The 17955-nt window shown below is 58.1% G+C and overlaps 1 protein-coding gene across 3 annotated transcripts in view; it reads left to right on the forward strand.

Annotated features, from left to right (window-relative positions):
* Positions 1–17955, forward strand: part of BMP7 (bone morphogenetic protein 7) — a 168079-nt gene that overhangs the window by 77553 nt on the left and 72571 nt on the right. For 2 of the 3 annotated variants that reach the window (XM_045053460.1, XM_011280760.4), the window contains 3 exons: positions 8749–8825; positions 10324–10434; positions 14405–16519. In XM_045053460.1, coding sequence (XP_044909395.1) covers positions 8749–8825; positions 10324–10434; positions 14405–14554 — 338 coding nt within the window. In that variant the 3' untranslated portion in view covers positions 14555–16519. Of the gene's footprint in view, positions 1–8748; positions 8826–10323; positions 10435–14404; positions 16520–17955 lie in introns of those variants that run through there. The other variant, XM_045053459.1, reaches the window with a different exon arrangement.

The following is a 17955-nucleotide window of genomic DNA, read 5'->3' on the forward strand; positions in this document are numbered from 1 at the left end:
ATCCCACTGCTTTAACCGGATAAAGTAATAAGTTCGTGTAGAAAGGCACATGGCGGCGCATTCATGCATTACGTTAGTATACAATGTATACTAGTGTGTTACATTAGTATATGTTAGTATAACAAGATGCCAGTCATGTCAATTTCCAAGTAGGGAGACTCGTGGCCCCAAATAAATGAAAGCAAACTCTGAAAACATGCAGAGCAGGAGACGCCGCCCCAACATCCCCAGGAAGGCCACTCCTTGGGAGAGGAAAGGAGGACAAACGGGGAGAGTTTGCTGTGTCTTTAATTGTATTTCTTAGGTGAAAAATATTTGAAACTCATGGCTCGCTTTACTGCTTGTTCCGCATGGGCGGTAGTGGGGTTTTTTTTTAACGTTCTTCTTTGGGACACTTCGAACGTTTGTTTGAAATGTCAGAAGAAAAGAAAAAAAGAGCATTAACTCTTTCAGTGTATTTTGGGGGGTACTTTTAGGTGCATTGAAATGTTGCATTGTGACAAGTAAACACAAACTGAAAATAAAGGGAACATCTTCGCAGCAAGCAACTCAGAGATGAATAGCAATCCTGAAGGTAGTGAATTCCGCAACAGAAACTTCCAGGAGGTGCTACATTTATGTACTCTGTGCTTCTTGAGGCTCTGAGGCGGACGGCCTCCCATGTTGAAGAGGGGGCGACAGTGGGGCTCAGAGGGGTTAAGTCACTGGTCGGGAAGTGCACAGTGCAAGTAAGTGTCAGCCCTGGGATTTGAGCCTGTTGATTTTGCCGGGAGGCGTCTGCCTGCACTGGATGAGCTTGGGTTCCTCCACAGTCCTGTTCAGTGTTTTCTGACAATTCACCAGCTGCCTGCTGAGCCCTGCCTGGGCCTGCCTTTGTGCCGGCATCGGGGCTTGGCCGAGACGTGGTCCCTTTCCCTACCGGCTGATCAAGCAGCAGGATGTTGATGGCATCTGGTGGCCTGGGGTCGCTGGGATGAGTTTTGGGGCCGGGCTGGCCTGGACCGGCCTCTTCAGCACGGTGGATGCCTGTGGCCTGCGTGCCCACACCCTGGTCCGTGCCACGTTCTGCGTAGCAGACGCTGCCTCTGTTAGGGAAAGATGCTTCTTGATTTTTCCCCCAGAGCAAAAAGAAAATTGCAAATAAATTAAGTTGGCCCGCAGACCACGTCCCCAGTGGGCTGCAGAAATGACCCACCGCCTCCGAGGAGCCCAGCTTGTGCCCCGTCCCCCTCGCCTTGGCTGGGTGCGCTGCTCTCCAAGGGGTATCCCTTGGCTCCTCAGGAAACTGTTTGCAGAATAATGCCCCCCCCCCGCCCCCGCCAGGCCTCCGATGTCCGTGTCCTTAATCACCAGAACTGGTGACTGTTTCCTTACGTGGCCAACGGGACCAAGGCTGCCGATAGAATCCAGGTTGCTAATCAGCTGACCTTAGGATAGAGAAGCCTGGACGGTCCAGGTGGGCCCGGCGCCGTGCTGTCATCACGTGGGTCCTTAAAGGGGGGGAATCTCTCCCCGAGTCAGAGGGGCGGCGAGGCGCGATGTCACTGGCTTTGAAGCTGGAGGCGGGGTGGGGCACACGTCGCGAAGGCGGGCTTTTCGAAGCTGGAAGAGACCAGGAAACAGAGGTCCCCCTGAGCCTCCAGGAGGAACGAGGCCCCGCCGAGGCCTGTGACGCACTTTCTGAGTTACAGAGCTAGAAGCTTATAAAGTGGTGTTTTCAGCCGCCGTGTTTGTGCTGATTTGTTGAAGCAGCCACAGGAGACCCAGCCACCGTATTTGCAGAGCGGTTGACTCAGCAGACGGATGTGCCGGAACACGTCCCCCCGAGGCCACCACGGAGCTCTGGGTGGGCTGCGGGGCAGGGCAGGCAGGGTCTGCAGCAGGGACCAGCCTGCCCGCCGCGTGGGGAGCTCTGAGCTGAGCTCATCGGCTCTGCCCGCCGCTGGGCCCGGAGCTGGCCCGAGAAGCATGCGGGGGGATCACGGGGGTGTTCAGAAATAGGGTGGTAAGCCGGCAGAGCGGCCCCGACCCCCAGATTGACCCCGTATTGTCATTAGCTTCTTTGGCCTCATGTAACCAGTTTTTAAGTGTCTGTTCCTTTTCCTTCTCGAAGAAGAAAGGAATGGTTGCTGTGCTTGGTAAAGCTTTCAGAGTCGGGTTTCCTGACCCCCCAGGGGCCCCTGGATGGACTCCAGTGGCCCTGGAGACCATGTGCAGGGATTTGCAGGGAATCTTTTCTGGCAGTTGGATCCATCCGTTTTCAGGCTTCTCAAAAGGGTCTGTCATGCCCCCTAATTAAAATCCAGCAACCGGGGGGCGCCTGGGTGGCTCAGTCGGTTAAGCGGTTAAACGTCCGCTCAGGTCATGATCTCATAGATTGTGAGTTTGAGCCCCGCGTCCGACTCTGTGCTGACAGCTCGGAGCCTGGAGCCTGCTTCGGATTCTGTCTCCCTCTCTCTCTGCCCCTCCCCTACTCACATTCTGCCTCGTTCAAAAATAAATAAACATCCAACAACTGGATCCCTTCCTTCGCATTGGAAGCCTCCTCTATGCCGGCCCTGGGGACGGGGGTTCAGTGGGGAAAGCCCAGCCACCGTTCGTCCTCGGGGTTTGGGCCAGGCTGGAGGTGGCTGCCGCTCCCAGGCACACTTACTAACAGGCCTGAGAGGCAGGGGGTGGTGACTAGGGACGGATGCATTGGGGGAGGGGACTTCAGGGAAGACTGTCCCCCAAGAGCTCTGGGACCAGCAGGTGCCCTTGAGGCCTGGCTGGGTCGGCTGGACCAGGGTAACCCAGGGAGCGGGCACAGAGACTTCTGGCGGGAGGCGACAGGGCGCCTTCGAGGGGAGAGAGAGGCCATGGGGGGGAGGCCATGGGGGAGGACCAGGGGACAGCGGGGCTGGCAAGGTGAGCCATATCAGGCTCTTGGGAGCCCCGTCTTGAGTTTGAACTTCATCCAAAGCAAATTTGGAAGCCTTGGCGGAGTTTTAAGCTACGATGGGGGGCAGGTGGGGGCAGGGGTGATGAGAATCATTCTGGCTGTTCTGGGAATGGCAAGGAGCAGGGTGGGGTGTCAGAGTAGGGACCCCCGTTAGATGTCTTTCCATATCAGCCAGGCAGGAAGCACGGGCAGATTCCTTGCCAGCCGACACGCAGGTGTGCCTCAGGAGGGAAGGAAGAGGGACCAGGCCTCAAAGTCTTAGAATTCGACACCCGGTTTCCCCCACTGCATCCTCCCCAACCACTCATCAGGTCTCCACTTACATAACCCCCAGGACGGGGCTCTCACTACCTCACGTGGCACCTCTTCTAGCTTGCTTGCGGTCTGCCTCCTTCCCGGGGCTTTCTACTTCCTGGCCCCTTTTGAAGTTCATCTAAACCCTTCCTGGACATTTAATTTAAAAGCCAGAGCAAGGCCTCCCCCCGCCCCGCCCCACCCCAACAGACTTGGTAAACCAGAATGGCTGAATGTGTGAGCACATTCATTCACGCCTTTTGAAGTGCTTGGCCCCACGTGCTGGGCTGGGAATCCTGCTCTAGGGCCCTACAAGCTGAATTCTCTCTCCTACGCAGCCCTTCGTGTGCCGGGGGCCCACATGCTCCAGCCTGCTGTCCACCACGGAGCTTTCTCTCCTGCAGGCTCATCCCCCCCTTCCCCCCTACATACACCCCAGAGCCTTCTACTGCTCGTAGACGGTGTGGTTGGGGATGGAGAGCCTGGGTCCCTGGCCTCCCTTCGACTGTCTTCTCCCCACCCCCCTGGTAATTAGGCAGCTCCACCAGATGACCTGGGGGGGGGGGTGTGTAACTTGTCAGCCGCTCAGGCAGGGGCCGGTGGAGGCGGATGAAGCCGTGTGGGGTTCGGGGGGATAGGGCAGACCAGAGGGACAGGGGAGCTGGGAGTCATCTCTTCTCCCCTGTCCTAGCCTTTCTGCTAACACGCGGTCATCTTGAACCAGGACCTCTGACCGCTTTCTCCCCGAGCAGCCCAGCGATCCAAGGAGGCCCGGAGTTACAGTGCAGGTGTCTGGGTCTCTGGTGGCAGGGCTGGTGACCGCGCCCCCCCCCCCCCCCCCACCTCTTACACCTACAGCTGGCCTCACACGCTGCTCGCAGCCTTGGTCTGTTGGGCCTTGGGTTTCAACATCAAGCCAGATATCATTGCTTCGCTTTAAGACAGGATTGGGGAACGTGGCACTCGGGCCGACCCTCGCCCTTCCTCTGCTCGTGGCAGACATTACTAATCGATGCTGGCACCTTCTCCTCACCGAGCCTCGCGTAGCTTCGGATCCTCCGTTACCCAGGACATGGAGCAGCCAGCAGCGAGGGCGCTCGACATAAAGCTTCGTAGCCGCGCCCCTGTCCCAAGTTAACGCGCTCAGTCCTCTGTCTCGTTCAGGCTGCTCCACGCGTCACTGGGCTGAGGGGAGGCTCCTCCTCCCTCCCCTCTACCTTCCGGCTCCCTACAGGGAAGGCGGGGAGGGAGGCCTGTGCATTGAAATTGCTGCCTGTGGCCACGGGCACTGCCACAGCAATGGAGGCCATCTTTGCATTTCCGCTCTGCATTCCGGACGGCATTGCGAATGGCCCGGTCGGTTTCTGGGGCTCTTCTCTGATGGCTCCCTTGACCTCGACCGTCACGTGTTGAGTGCCACTTGGCCCTCCAGAGGACCCCCGTAGCCGGTTCCCTCTCTCGGCCCTCCGGCTGCCAGGCCCAGAGGTGGGGAAGGGGGAGCCCGACCCCCCGCTGCTGCTCTGTCCTCCCAGCCACCCCTCGGAGCTCGGCCAGCAAGGCCCGCCTTCTGCCCCGTCCACACTGCCTGCTGCTGAGCCCCGCTCACCCCTCCTCGCTCCTGGAAGGTTCTGGTGCCGGGCCCTCTGTCCGTGTGTCGGCTCCTGGGGCTGTCAGGGTTCTCGCTGACCTTCGCGGTCACGGACGGCACGCTCCTCCCTCTCCTTCTGCGTCCTCGGGCTGGAACGTTCCTCCTTGGGATGCCTCTCTGGCGGACTCTCACTCCCTTTCGGTTCTCGTGCAAATGTCACTTCCTCCCAAGGGCCTTCTGTGAGGACCCTCCGTCGCAGGGCCCCCTGGCGACACACCCCCTCTCCGGCCTTACTGCTCTCCTCGACAGGACACAACTCAAGCTGACCCACTGATTGATCATCTGTCTGTCACTGGAAGGCGTAGGCGCCCGGGACAGGGCTTTGTTTTGTTGGCGCCTGTCGCTCTAATGCCTAGAACAGTGGCCGCAAACTAGTAGACAGACCCCCAGGAACAGATGGCATCAGTGAATGAATGAATGAATGAATGAGGCACCAGGCAGTGACACTGTGTCCCCCCCCCCCCCCCGAGGTCATTTCTGTAGCTCCGAGTCTCTGTCGTGCTCGGTCCAACGCGGTTTTTCTCACCGGTTTGTAAATCTTTAAAAGCTGCCTTCCTGGGCGCCTGGGTGGCTCGGTCGGTTGAGCCGCCGACTCTTGGTTTCGGCTCGGGTCACGATCTCAACGGTGTGTGAGTTCGAGCCCCGAGTCAGGCTCTGCACGGCCAGGGCAGAGCCCGCGTGGGCTTCTCTCTCTCCCTCTCTCTCCGCCCCTCCCCCATGCTTGCGTGCGCGCTCGCCCGCTCGCTCTCAAAATAAATCAATAAACTTAAAAAAAAAATAGAAAATAAAAATTGCTTTCCTGGACTATAAAGATATGTATAAAATCGGGAATATTCACAGAGGCCGACGAAGGTGGAAGTCGCGTGCGATTAACCCGCCCAGCCGTGAACACGGGCTGGTCACCTAAGCGTTTCCGGAAAGCCCGTCCGAGACCGCTTTCTGATTTCTGTGCCCTCTGCCGCCCTCCCCCTGCCCTCCCTCCTCCTCCTCTCGTCCAGTATTGCTCTGCCAGCCCGACCCATTCTTCCTTCTCTTTTGTCCTTCCCATCCTCACTCCCGCCCCCCTCCATTTCGCTTTAGATTTGTTCTCCGCCTCGGGGTGGCCCAGGTGGCCGTATGTTTGGGGTGTCTGGGACAGCGTAATGTCTTGCGGGTGTCCGAGGGGGTTTCCCGATCTGCTGGCTGCCACATGTGACTTCCTAGAGAGCCACCCCACCCACTTCCCAGATGGGGAAGTTGAGGTCCAGGGAAGGGAATTCAGTGATACCCTTTTTATCTGACTATTTCCCATGAACCCAGAAGCCACACGGGGAGAATTCTCGCGGATCAGAGGAAGGCGGAAAACTGGTGGACGTTTCGCTTCTTGCCAAAGGGGCGTGTCGTGGGATTTGGAGGAAACAAGGCATTCGCTTTAAATGGCTGAAGGGTGTCTGTGTGAATGAAGATCGTGTGTAGTGTTTTTTTTTTTAATTTATTTTTTCTCAACGTTTTTATTTATTTTTGGGACAGAGAGAGACAGAGCATGAACGGGGGAGGGGCAGAGAGAGAGGGAGAGACAGAATCGGAAACAGGCTCCAGGCTCCGAGCCATCAGCCCAGAGCCCGACGCGGGGCTCGAACTCCCGGACCGCGAGATCGTGACCTGGCTGAAGTCGGACGCTCAACCGACTGCGCCACCCAGGCGCCCCTGTAGTGTTTTTTATGATCATTTAAATTCAAGGCAGCAGCGAAGTCTTGGCTTCAGGAGCAGGCCCCTCCCTCGCAGGTGGGCCGGAAGGATAAGGATCAGCAGCTTGTTATGAGCCGAGTGTTGTGCGAGACTGATTTGAACGTTCGAGGCCGCCCCAGTAGGCACTGGATCCTCGGCGAACGAGGAGCCCAAGGTCTGGGAGAACCGGGATGTGACTCCACAGCTGGAGGGGCACCACCCCCTTCCCTGGTCCACACCCACTGGTCAGACTCCACTTGGGAGCCGGTGCGCTCTGGGGTCTACACCTCCGGGGTCTGTACCTGGGCTCCAGCTGACCACCAGCCCCACACCGGGACGCACCTTCCTAGGTAGGACCCGCTGGGTGGTTTGGCCGCAAGTCTCAGAAGCACAGATCAAGTGGCGTCAGCCGCCAGGGAAGCCATCGGCTCGCGGTGCCAGGGCCGGGTGGGCGCGAGGGTTGGTGGGTCCACAAAGTCAACGACAGTGGAAGCCCGGCTTTTTCGGCCTTGCCCTTCTGTGTTCCGAGTTGGCTTCTTCTCAAGGCTGTGGCCGCGTGGAGCCATCAGGCTTCATTCCTCTTCTGCTCCCGGGTGATAGGGGGGAAGAGCTGAGCACCGTATCCCATGCGTCTTTCTTAGGAATCAGGAGACTTTTTCCAGAAGCCCCCAGCACGCTTCCATCCACGTGCTGTCGGCTTGGATCGGGCCGTTCGCTCTTACCTGAACCAGTCCTCACTCCAAGGGTGGAAAATGAGCTGGTGAGCTCAGTCCTGGGTTCTCAACCGGGGCGGGGGGTGCCGGGAGCACCTGAGGCCACCACGAGGGCCACTCCCCTGGCCGTCTGAGAGGCCTGACCAGGCAGCGGGAACGGGGTACATCTGGAAGCCTCCCAGGTACGGGCCAGGTGAGCAGGCAGCCCCGGTTCCTCCTTGTGTCTCTCATTCACTGGTTTCGTTACCTTCTGGGACACTTAGGCCTGGAGGCATCACAGCAATGGACAGAAGCTGGGGCACTAACCTCTCCTTTAGTTGTGCGTTAATTACACAAATATCAGTGGTCACTGGGCTCTGGGAATCCAATGGTGACCTCGCAAGACCTTTTTGAAGGGGTGACATTCGAACAGGCTTCAATATCAAGTAGATCCAGACATACAAAGATCACAAGAAACATTTCAGGTGCAGAGAACAGCAAGTGCAAAGGCCCTGAGGCAGAGACAGGCTTGGCATTAGATTCACAGCACAGAAAGAAGGCCGGTGTGATTAGAGCTTAGTGGTTGATGGTTTAGGAATCCGGGTTCCATAGGACCTGACAGGCCAAGGGCAGGAGTTGAGAGATGTTGCTCGAAGCATGCTAGAAAGTTTTAGGTGGGAGAGAGACAAGGCATGGTTAAGGAAAACGATCCCTGGGGCTGCAGGATAGAAGATGATGTTGCAGTAGCAACAGAGTGAGTGTGTGTGTATGTGAGAGAGAGAATGAGAGAGAGAGAGAGCGCGCGCGATTGAGAGAGAGAAAGCCGAGGGTTTCTGCGTGTTCACAAGTGCTCAGGCCCTAACCCAAATGCCAACAACCCTTACATACTTCCGGAAAACCCCAGCGCATAGTTTTGACTCCTCAAAGCAGCCTCAGGAGAATGTTCTTCTGGGAGGTCAGTGGGATCTGACTTCCTGCCCTCTCCTTTCTTCCTGGTGGTGGGGGCCTTGTCCCAGGCCCCGTCTGCGCCCCGTCGTGCCCTTTCTTGCAGGGTGAGCCTCGCCAGTGGGCGGGCCTCACGGAAGCAGACCCCTTGAGCGGGCTCCCGGGACCAGCACGGCGGCCTGTGGCCGTAGTTTGATTCCCGCAGGGAATCTGGGCCCGTGTCTGCGTCTGAACAACACGCGTGGACAAAGACGCCCGGGGTCCGCAGAGGGTCCAGGGCGTGGCAGGGGCTCAGGTAGAGCGGGAAGGCGGGCACGTCTCGCGTGGGCCGTTCGTCGGGGACGGAAGTGAGTTTTAAGGCTGCGGGTACTCGGACGGCTTCTGCGTCCGAAAGGTCGCCCGCCAGCTTTCTGAGTCTGACCGTGCTCACGCCATTGCCTGCGACCGAGGGAACTCTAACGCGCGCGTGTTTCCTTCCCTCCCCACCCCCTGCCCTGCCCCTCTGCTTCCCGTCAATGCAGAAAACAGCAGCAGTGACCAGAGGCAGGCCTGTAAGAAGCATGAGCTGTACGTCAGCTTCCGCGACCTGGGCTGGCAGGTAAGGGCGGTCGGCTGGGTCTGCCCGATGGTGCGGGCTCTGGGCTGGGCTCCCCCAGGCTCCCCCGCCAGGGCGGTGAGGGCTGGGTCCCACACGTACGGTGGGTCAGGTTTCTCACCTACTCGACTTGAGACTCCAGCCTCGAGGGCCCTCGCTAGGGTAGAGAATCCAGGTGAAGGATGCAGGGACGCCTCGTGAGATGCAAGAGCAGGAATGGAGTCAGGACGCAAGCTAGAACCAGCAGCCCAAACGCTCCGGACCCTGAGCCTCGTTCTCCACGTGGACTCCATTTCCAGCCTGCGGCTGGCTGGCTGCTCTCAGACGCGGGGGAGCCCGTGTGCCAGAGCACAGCTGCCTGGAGGGCCGGCCCCCACCTCCTGCCCTGTCTGTCCCTCCCTCCCCCTTCCGTGATTCAGTTGCGCAGGGCAGGGAGTTGACGGAGCCAGCTCGGGTCGGGTGCTTGATCCTGAACCGGTCGGCTGTTTGGGGGATGAGGTCACGTCCTGGGACCATGACTGCTCCCTCCGGAACCATTTGGATGGAGTGGGGTGAAGGGCAGGGGGTGTATCCGAGGACGGGCATGAGGGTCATCCGCTCTCGTGATTGCTTGTGAGTGTCTCCGACATCCTGGGCCCTCTTCCGGGCACCAGAGACACAGCCGTGAGCGTGAACAGCGTGCCCGCCCTCGTGGAGCTCGGCTCCCCCATGGGGCGTTGAGATCACCAAGGCCACCGATTTCGTTCTCCCCTCAGGGAACTTGTGGTTCGGTGGGCGAGGCCAGGCCCTTCCCTGGGGACCGCTCCCAAGCGCACCTTCAAGGCACTGGCCCACGGCCAGCGTGGAGCCCTCCCCTGGTTCTGGCCCTCGTACTCACGGCTCCCGTGCTCCACGGGGCACCCGGCCGGGCTGGAACCGAGCCCCAGACTCCGCTGCTGGAAGAATCCATGGACTTGAGTCAGGGAGGGGTGTGGGTATTGCTGGGACGGTAGTGCTGTGCTCACCCGACCGTAAAGGCAGGCACGGCCACGCATCCTTCACCAAGCCGCTCGCGTGCACCGGGCGGCTGGGCTGGCTCGTCTACACGGTCCTCTATCTATTCTCCCCGTGGTGGGTGATTATCCGTCTGTGCCCCACGTGGCGAACTGGCAGACGGAGGTTTCGCCGAACGCAGACCGCCAACGTGTCACCACCTGGCAGTGCTAACGTGGACGTCCCCTCGGTCGTGCCACCTTCCCACAAAGCCGTGCGAGCGTCCGTTCCGGACTCAGCCCAGCCCCCGGGTGGTCTTTCCTCCATTCTGCGTTCAGTGGGGACCGTGAAAGCGCATCATCATCAGTTTCTCCTGCTCCAGCAGGACCCCCGCTGCGCGGGACGGAGCGGGGCCGGGTCTTTGTGCCCGGGAGTGCGGAGTGTGGCCCGCAGGAGGCGGTTTGGATGTGGAGGTTGGTGGGCCGTACGGGGCTCTCACTCGCCCTCATTCGCCCTCTCTCGCCCACAGGACTGGATCATCGCTCCCGAAGGCTATGCTGCTTACTACTGCGAGGGGGAGTGTGCCTTCCCTCTGAACTCCTACATGAATGCCACCAACCACGCCATCGTGCAGACGCTGGTGAGTGCGGCCCGCCCGCCATCGGGGCGGCCGGACCCTGCCTCGGGCTCCCCCAGGCTGGGGCCCCCACCCCATCCCGCCTGGGCCCCTTCGTCCATAAAGAAAAAAAAAAAAAAGATTAAGAATACTCTTCTACAATGGCACCGGCATAACAACGTGTACAGCAACCTCTGACCCTAAAGTTCATGTATTTCTCCCAGTTTTGAAAGAAGCGAGAACAGTTTCCTGGGCTCCTAAAGGCATCTCGGACAGCGGTCACTGTGCCTAATGGGGAAGTCGGCCCTGGTCCTGCCTCTGTCTGGGGGACTGTTCTTGGCTGTCCGCACGTCTACCCCGCGTCCATAGGTCCTTCCCCGACCCCCCAAATCCGTGCTTCCCTTGGCTCATGCTGGCTCAAGAGCCTGTCCCCTTTCCGAGTTCACGTCTTTCCCTCCTACCCTTGAACTCTGGGGGTTCAGCCATCCTAGGGCATCTCCTGAGCATCTCCTGCGTGTAGACCCGGGCTGGGAACAGCGGCCACCGCAGGGAACAGCGGCCACCGCAGGGAACGGCACAGATGGGGTCCTTGCCTTCGGGGCCTCGGTTTCCAGGGAGAGAAACGGTCAAGTAGACAAATGAGGAAGCCTGAGAGGAGTAAGGGACAGGAAGGTGGCAGACAGGACGATAGGACAGAGAGATGGGGTGGCGGGGGGCCTTTCAGGTGGAACTTCCCTGGGGTCACTGGAGGATTCAGTGTGAGAATAAGCTAAGCTCTTACCAGGGTGCCCAGCACTGGGACCCCTGGTGCATGTTTGAAAGAAGGCCTCTTCTTTTTAGCAATGCTTTTGCAAGGTCCTTCCTCCCCCAGCAGTAAACTCCGGAGCCCTGTTCAGGATTGAAAGTCCTCGGGCTGGAAATGAATAGTGCCCCCACCCTGTTCCTTGGCGCCCACGTGCCCCCTAAGGTCCTGTCCTGAAGCCCCTGGGAGGTGCCCCGGGGGTCTCCCGGGCTGCCATGGGTCTAACTCTACCCTCCGACCCCTGCTTCATGGCCCACACAACAGGAGCCTAGCCGTCCTGTGACCACCCGCCCCGTCCGCTCGTCACGAGGAAACTCTGGGATCAGAGCGAGCCCTTCGATTATTCCGAAAAGATGCTTCTGTGGTCATGTTTAAAAGGGGGTGGGAGGGGCGCCTGGGTGGCGCAGTCGGTGGAGCGTCCGACTTCGGCTCAGGTCACGATCTCGCGGTCCGTGAGTTCGAGCCCCGCGTCGGGCTCGGTGCTGACAGCTCGGAGCCTGGAGCCTGCTTCGGATTCTGTGTCTCCCTCTCTCCCTGCCCCTCCCCTGCTCATGCTCTGTCTCTCTCTGTCTCAAAAAAAAAAAAAAACATTAAAAAAATAAAAGGGGGTGGGGGGAGAAGCCTTGCCTGCCGAGAGTCCTAGTGAAATACAGAGGAAATGAACTGATGTCTGGGATTTGCTTTCAAATGATTCAAGGGTGGAGGTGGGGGGGCGGTTAGATTTGTAAGGTTTGAAATGGTCCGTCATAAAAAGTTACCAAGTGTGCTGGCTCATGTCAGAGGTCACAGGCTGGAGGCCTCTACAGGGTGCTTTCCCTTGGCATGTGCTTGGAAACCTCAAGTTTGACATAAAAACAAAGCAAGAACCAGACTCCTGGCCTGTCCCGGGCACTCGGCATATTCAACTCGCTGGCTTTGGTTGGCCGCGGTCAGCTGGCCGCGTCCGCCCTGCGGTGTGCCCCAGCCCTCACTCTTCCCTCTCGTCTGACTCCCTGCCTGCCTCGCTCATCCGGGGCGCTTGTGTGGCCCCTTCAGGCCCGGGGCGTTGTTTGCCACCAGCCCTGGTCTCCGTCGGGTGCAGAGAATCCCACGGGCACGAAGGGCAGTAAACCTGAGCAGCCAGCCGGCCTCTGTCTTCAGTCCTCCCTTCCCGACCTTCTTTCTTGATGATGTCCAACCAAGCGTTCGCCCCGTTTTGTCCTCTTAACTGTCACTACTAACGAGGCGGGACGGTCTCGTATCGTTTAGATCTGCACCCTCCAACGCGGTAACCACATTTACACGTGGCTCTCGAGCACTTGAAATAGGGCCAGTCTGAATCAAGAGGTGTCCCACCCTACGGGCGCCTGGGTGGCCCAGTCGGCTAAGTATCCGACTTCGGATCAGGCCATGATCTCTGGTGAGTTCGAGCCCCACGCTGGGCTCTCTGCTGTCAGCGTGGAGCTCGTTTGGGATCCTCTGTCCCCCTCTCTCTGCCCCTCCCCCCTCAAAAATCAACATCACGGTACAATGCGGTACGCACTAGGAGTGCGCCTGGCTGGCTCGGTCAGTGTAAGCACCCAGCTCTTAGTTTCAGCTCAGGTCATGATCTCACGGTTTCTGGGTCAAGCCCACGTCAGGTTCCTTGTGGGGTGTGGAGCCTGCCTGGGATTCTCTCTCCCCACCCCTCCTCCACTTGCATTTTCTCTCTCTCTCTCTCTCTCTCTGTGTCTCAAAACTAAAAAAAAAAAAAACTTAGGGGCACCTGGGTGGCTCAGTCGGTTGAGCGTCCGACTTCGGCTCAGGTCATGATCTCGCGGTTCATGGGTTCGAGCCCCACGTCGGGCTCTGTGCTGACAGCTCGGAGCCCGGAGCCTGCTTCGGATTCCGTGTCTCCCTCTCTCTCTCTCTCTGCCCTTCCCCTGTTCATGCTCTGTCTCTGTCTCAAGAATAAATAAACATAGGGGCCTCTGGGTGGCTCAGTTGGTTGAGTGTCCAACTTCAGCTCAGGTCATGATCTCGCGGTCTGTGAGTTCAAGCCCCGCATCGGGCTCTGTGCTAACAGCTCAGAACCTGGAGCCTGGTTCGGATTCCATGTCTCCCCCTCTCTCTGCTCCTCCCCTGCTCATGCTCTGTCTCTCTCTGTCTCTCCCAAAGATAAATATTTTTAAAAAAATTTTAAAAGAAGGTGACGGACACCTGGGTGGCTCAGTCGGTTAAGCGTCCGACTTCAACTCAGCTCGTGATCTCACGGTTTGTGGGTTCGAGCCCCGCATCCGGCTCTGTGCGGACAGCTCAGAGCCCGGAGCCTGCTTCGGATTCCATGTCTCCCTCTCTCTCTGCTCCTCCCCCGCACATGCTCTGTCTCTCTCCCTCCCTCTCTCTCCTTCAAAAATAAATAAAAACATTAAAAAAAAAAACAAAAAAAAAAATACACACTAGTTTTTGAAAACTTGGTACCGAAAAAAAGCAAAATACATCATTAATGATTCTTTACGGTAAGTATGTATTGCAACGATAATATTTTTGAAACCCTGGGTTAAATTAAATACGTTATTTAAATGAATTGTACGTGTTTCTTTTCCATCTTTTCACATGTGGCTGCTAGAACATGGGAAATTACATGTGTGCCTTGCTTTCTCTTTTTCTTGGACAGGGCAGGTGAGCCCGGGGGTCAGCCACCTTTCTCTGGACAGGGTCAGGTGGTAGATCTTTTCAACCTCGCGAGTCCTAGACTCAAGTGTGCCAGGTGCAGCCCTAGGTGCCAATAAAACTTTATTCGCAGGAACAGCTGGTGGGCAGGATTCGGCCTGCGGGCCCATTCTGTCTCCACTTGGGGCAATTTTGCCCTCCCCCCGCCAGGGGACATTTGACAGGTTCTGGAGACATTTTTGGCCGTTGGGGCTGGGGGTCGAGTGCCCCTGGCCCCCCAGAGACCCCGCGAAGCCCTCCGCACTGTACAGGCAGCCCCGCGGTGGAGACCCACCCGGCCACTCGCTTCCCAGCCGTGTGCTGTGTAGACGTCGGTACTCTGGTTCCCTGCTGTGGGAAACGGGCCCTCTCAGAACCGAGCTAGTCCCATGTCCGCCCAGGAAGCGCCGAGGGCGAGCCCCGCGCGCGGTCGTTTCGCCTTCGTGATCCTTCTAGAAACGAGGCGGCCGGGGGGGGAGTGACGCGACGCGTCTCACCGCTGCCGCCGCTTGCTTGTTCCAGGTCCACTTCATCAACCCGGAGACGGTGCCCAAGCCGTGCTGTGCCCCCACGCAGCTCAACGCCATCTCTGTGCTCTACTTCGACGACAGCTCCAACGTCATCCTGAAGAAATACAGAAACATGGTCGTCCGGGCCTGTGGCTGCCACTAGTCCCTCCCCGGAGCTCAGATCCTCGGGGGCCACGTTCTTTCAGGATCCTCGGTCTCCCGCCACCCCCTGCCTTGGCAAGGCACCAGCAGACCCGCCGCCCCTCGAGAGGCCTGTCCCGCCCCCGTCCCCAACCTTAACGGTGTGGGAGCGTCAAGGAATTTGAGAGGTGAATGCCTTTTGATCAGGTTTTCACCGGCCTCCTATGGACAAGATCCTACAAGCTGCTACAGGCAAAGCCTGAAGGAAGACAATATATATCTAAAGAGAAATGGCCCGGCCGCGATCACTGGCTGTGAAGTCTCTGCCGTGCGCTGACTCGTTCCCAGGGGTAATTAGGAGCGCCCTTCAGCCGGGCCCCCCAGCAGCGGGAGGAAGGGGGCGCGGCGAGGCGTGGGCGCGTTGTGTCTGTGCGCAAGGAGAGTTAACACAGAAGTTCCTGTAATAAATGTCACAATAAAACGAATGAACGAAAATGGTTAGGATGTTACAGATATATTTTCCTAAACAATTTATCCCCATCTCTTGGTTTACTCTGGTTTCGTAAACAGAAGCTGTGGCCGGGGGAGGATGGGGAGACACCCCCCCCCCCCCCCCCCGTCATTCCAGTCTGGTTTCATTCTGAGACTTGCAGAGGCCCACTGTTTACATGGACTTGCCTAAATCTAAGATTTAGCCGGGCAGGGAAACGGCAGATTTCTGCTTGCAGGAGGGGGGGTGTTGACCTTGAAGGAAAAACACGTTCAGCTGGGTGTGTGTGTGTGTGTGTGTGTGTGTGTGGTGGCAGAGATTAAAATAGGCATGTGGAGTGCTGGCAGACTTTGGGACCGGTTTCCCGGCTCTCCTCACGGTAGGAAACTCGATGTGGCTTGCCAGAGAGGATGGGACAGCCAGTGGGACAGCACCTGCAGCGACACCTTGAACTCTAGCCAACATGGCCCCATTTAAAGGAGTGCCAAGGAAGCCCAGCTCTAGATCGGGGTGGGGTGGGCAGGGGTGCTGGCCACCGCCCCGGGGGGCTCCCCCGTTGGGCCGTAGATGGACAGCAGCGTTCTGAGGTCTGGGCTCCAGCCGGGGCCCCCGGTGGCCCCCGCTGAGGGCTCTGCAAACAATCAGCCCCTTGAAGTAAGCAGCAGATGACGTGGTTTAGATCTGCTGGATGCCAATCTCAGATGGAAGGATCTAGAAGCCGCTTGGGGAGTGACGTCCTAATCGGGTGTTCCAACTCCAAGTTGCCATTTCTGACGTGGCTCTTGGTGTGAGCCTCCCTTCCCTTGGCCAGTGGGGCCCCTAAATGCTGTGCACCCAGCCACTAGCTGCCACACAAGCCTTGGGGAGCTCTGGGCAGTCTAGAGCAGGGTTATGCAGATGAGGCTAACCCACACGAGGCTTCATCCAGATGAGGCCTGTGCCCCTGGAGTCCCGTCCAGCAGGGGATTGTTTTCTCCACCTTGATTAAGTTGGTTCCTGGAAACACCGGAGCCCCCGTTTTTATCTTCTTTTATTTTTCTTCTTCAGTAGCTTAGGCTGCAGTCTTCACTCGGCCCGGTCAGTAGGGAAGAGTCACTGTCTTTGCTGTGCTTTGTTTTACCTGTTGGCAGATCTGGGGATTTTTGTGTGATTCCCTCTAGGTGCAAGTTTTCTGGCCACTTGTACCCCAACTGGCTTCTGGCTCGCATCGTCTGTACATTGAAACATGTAAATAGTTGTTACAAAAGAGAGGAAATTATTTATGTCCATCGGAAGCTCACTTTACACGCTCCTTCTTCGGTCCCTCGTTCAGGATGATGAGTTCGCTTCCCCCCCCCCCCCCGGCCTGTTTGTTTTCTTATTTAAGACTATTTATTAACGGTCAGACCATTGTACCTTCAGCTGTTGCATAGAGCGGTCCTCAGCGAATTTTCTGTATAAATAGACAAAATAAAGAGGGTTTTTGACTTTTCAATAAAAGGAGACATTTGGTTCTGATTCTTGGGGCCGTGGATGTCGGGTTCTTTCCCTCTCAACTCCCGGACGTCGCCGCTCCCTTGGTTCGCTAAGAACTCTCCGCCTTGGCCCCCACCATCAGCGCGCTGTTCGTCAGCCAGACCCCGGGGAGAACGGGGCGCTCGTCAATACTTGGTCCAGCCGTGTGGGGCTCCAGGCAGGAGGGGTGGGACCGAACCACAAATGTGAACCGGGGAGGCTCGACTACAAAGATCCTTGATTGAATTACAGTGCAGCTGTCAACAGCTGTTTCAGAGAGGCGGGGGGGTAAATTAGCTGTGTTTACTGCTAACATAGTTTAAAGATTTAGTCATCCCAATAAAAGAGAGGCACAAGAAGGAAACAAAAAAGGCAGGCTGGGGGCGGGGGGGCGGGGAAGTGCACACCCAAAACCGAAGCAGCAAGGGTCCCGTCGCCAGCATTGTCCAATGCAAATTGCTTCAGTGGTTCGGGGCTGGGGGGGTGGGGGGAAGCTGTTGGCTCTGGGCTCGAGCCGGGGAGGGACCGACCGGTGGGGGCCCGGGGGAGGCAGCCAGGGGCCCACCTCCTTGCCGTGCGTTCGGCAGCGCTCAGCCGTGCAACATCGTGGGTTCCTTTGTCACTTTCAAGTGCACCCAGAGGTCGCCTGGTGGATGTTAGGAGCCCCGCTGTTACTTGGCCAGACGGCCCGCCCTTCCCCGTTGCCTCAAACGAAACAACCGCTCCCAGCAAGTTCCAGCCCCCGGGATTTCCAAACCCTCCTGTCACTGTCCTGATGCGCAATCCAGCTTTTGTTCCAGTTCCAGGCCAGAGACCGGAGCCGCAAACCGGAGGGCCGGATGCGCCTGCGGACGAGCCTGACCCCCCGCCCCGCCCCCTGGCATGGTGTTGATACGTCTTCAAAAAGGGAGTTCATGGCCATCATGGTTTTTGAAAACTAGAAGGTTGAGGGTGAGAAACCCATTCGCCAGTTCTGGCTCCTCTTGAGAAATGGGCAGACCTGCCTGCCGTGGGCCGCATTCCTGCATGGAGACTCTCGGCTGGAGCCAAACAGCGCTCGTTAACCACAGTCCTCACTACTCCCAATCGTCTGTCTCGTTAGGCTGTTATTCATAAGGGGTGAATGTCAGTTGCTGTTTTAATCATTGCAGATGGCTATGGGTTTGTACCCACATGTCTACTAAGAGCAGGAAAGTAAAAGCCACACCTTCCGGAAGAAGCCGAGAGGCCAGTCTCAGAGCGACCTGCTGGCCCGCCTCCCCCGTCTGGCACCTCTTTGGGCTCCCGTGGGCAGGGGTGTTGTGGCCGCGGCGGCGCACGTGAGGTCATTTGCCTTCCCGGTTTCCACCCCTCTTGCTCACTTTCACCTCCGAGCGGTTTCTCATCGCCTCCTGTCCCGCCCCTGCTCTCCGAGCACCTGCGTCAGGCACCTTTGCTCC

The sequence above is a fragment of the Felis catus genome, chromosome A3, assembly GCF_018350175.1.
Source record: "Felis catus isolate Fca126 chromosome A3, F.catus_Fca126_mat1.0, whole genome shotgun sequence".
Taxonomy (NCBI): Eukaryota; Metazoa; Chordata; class Mammalia; order Carnivora; family Felidae; genus Felis; species Felis catus.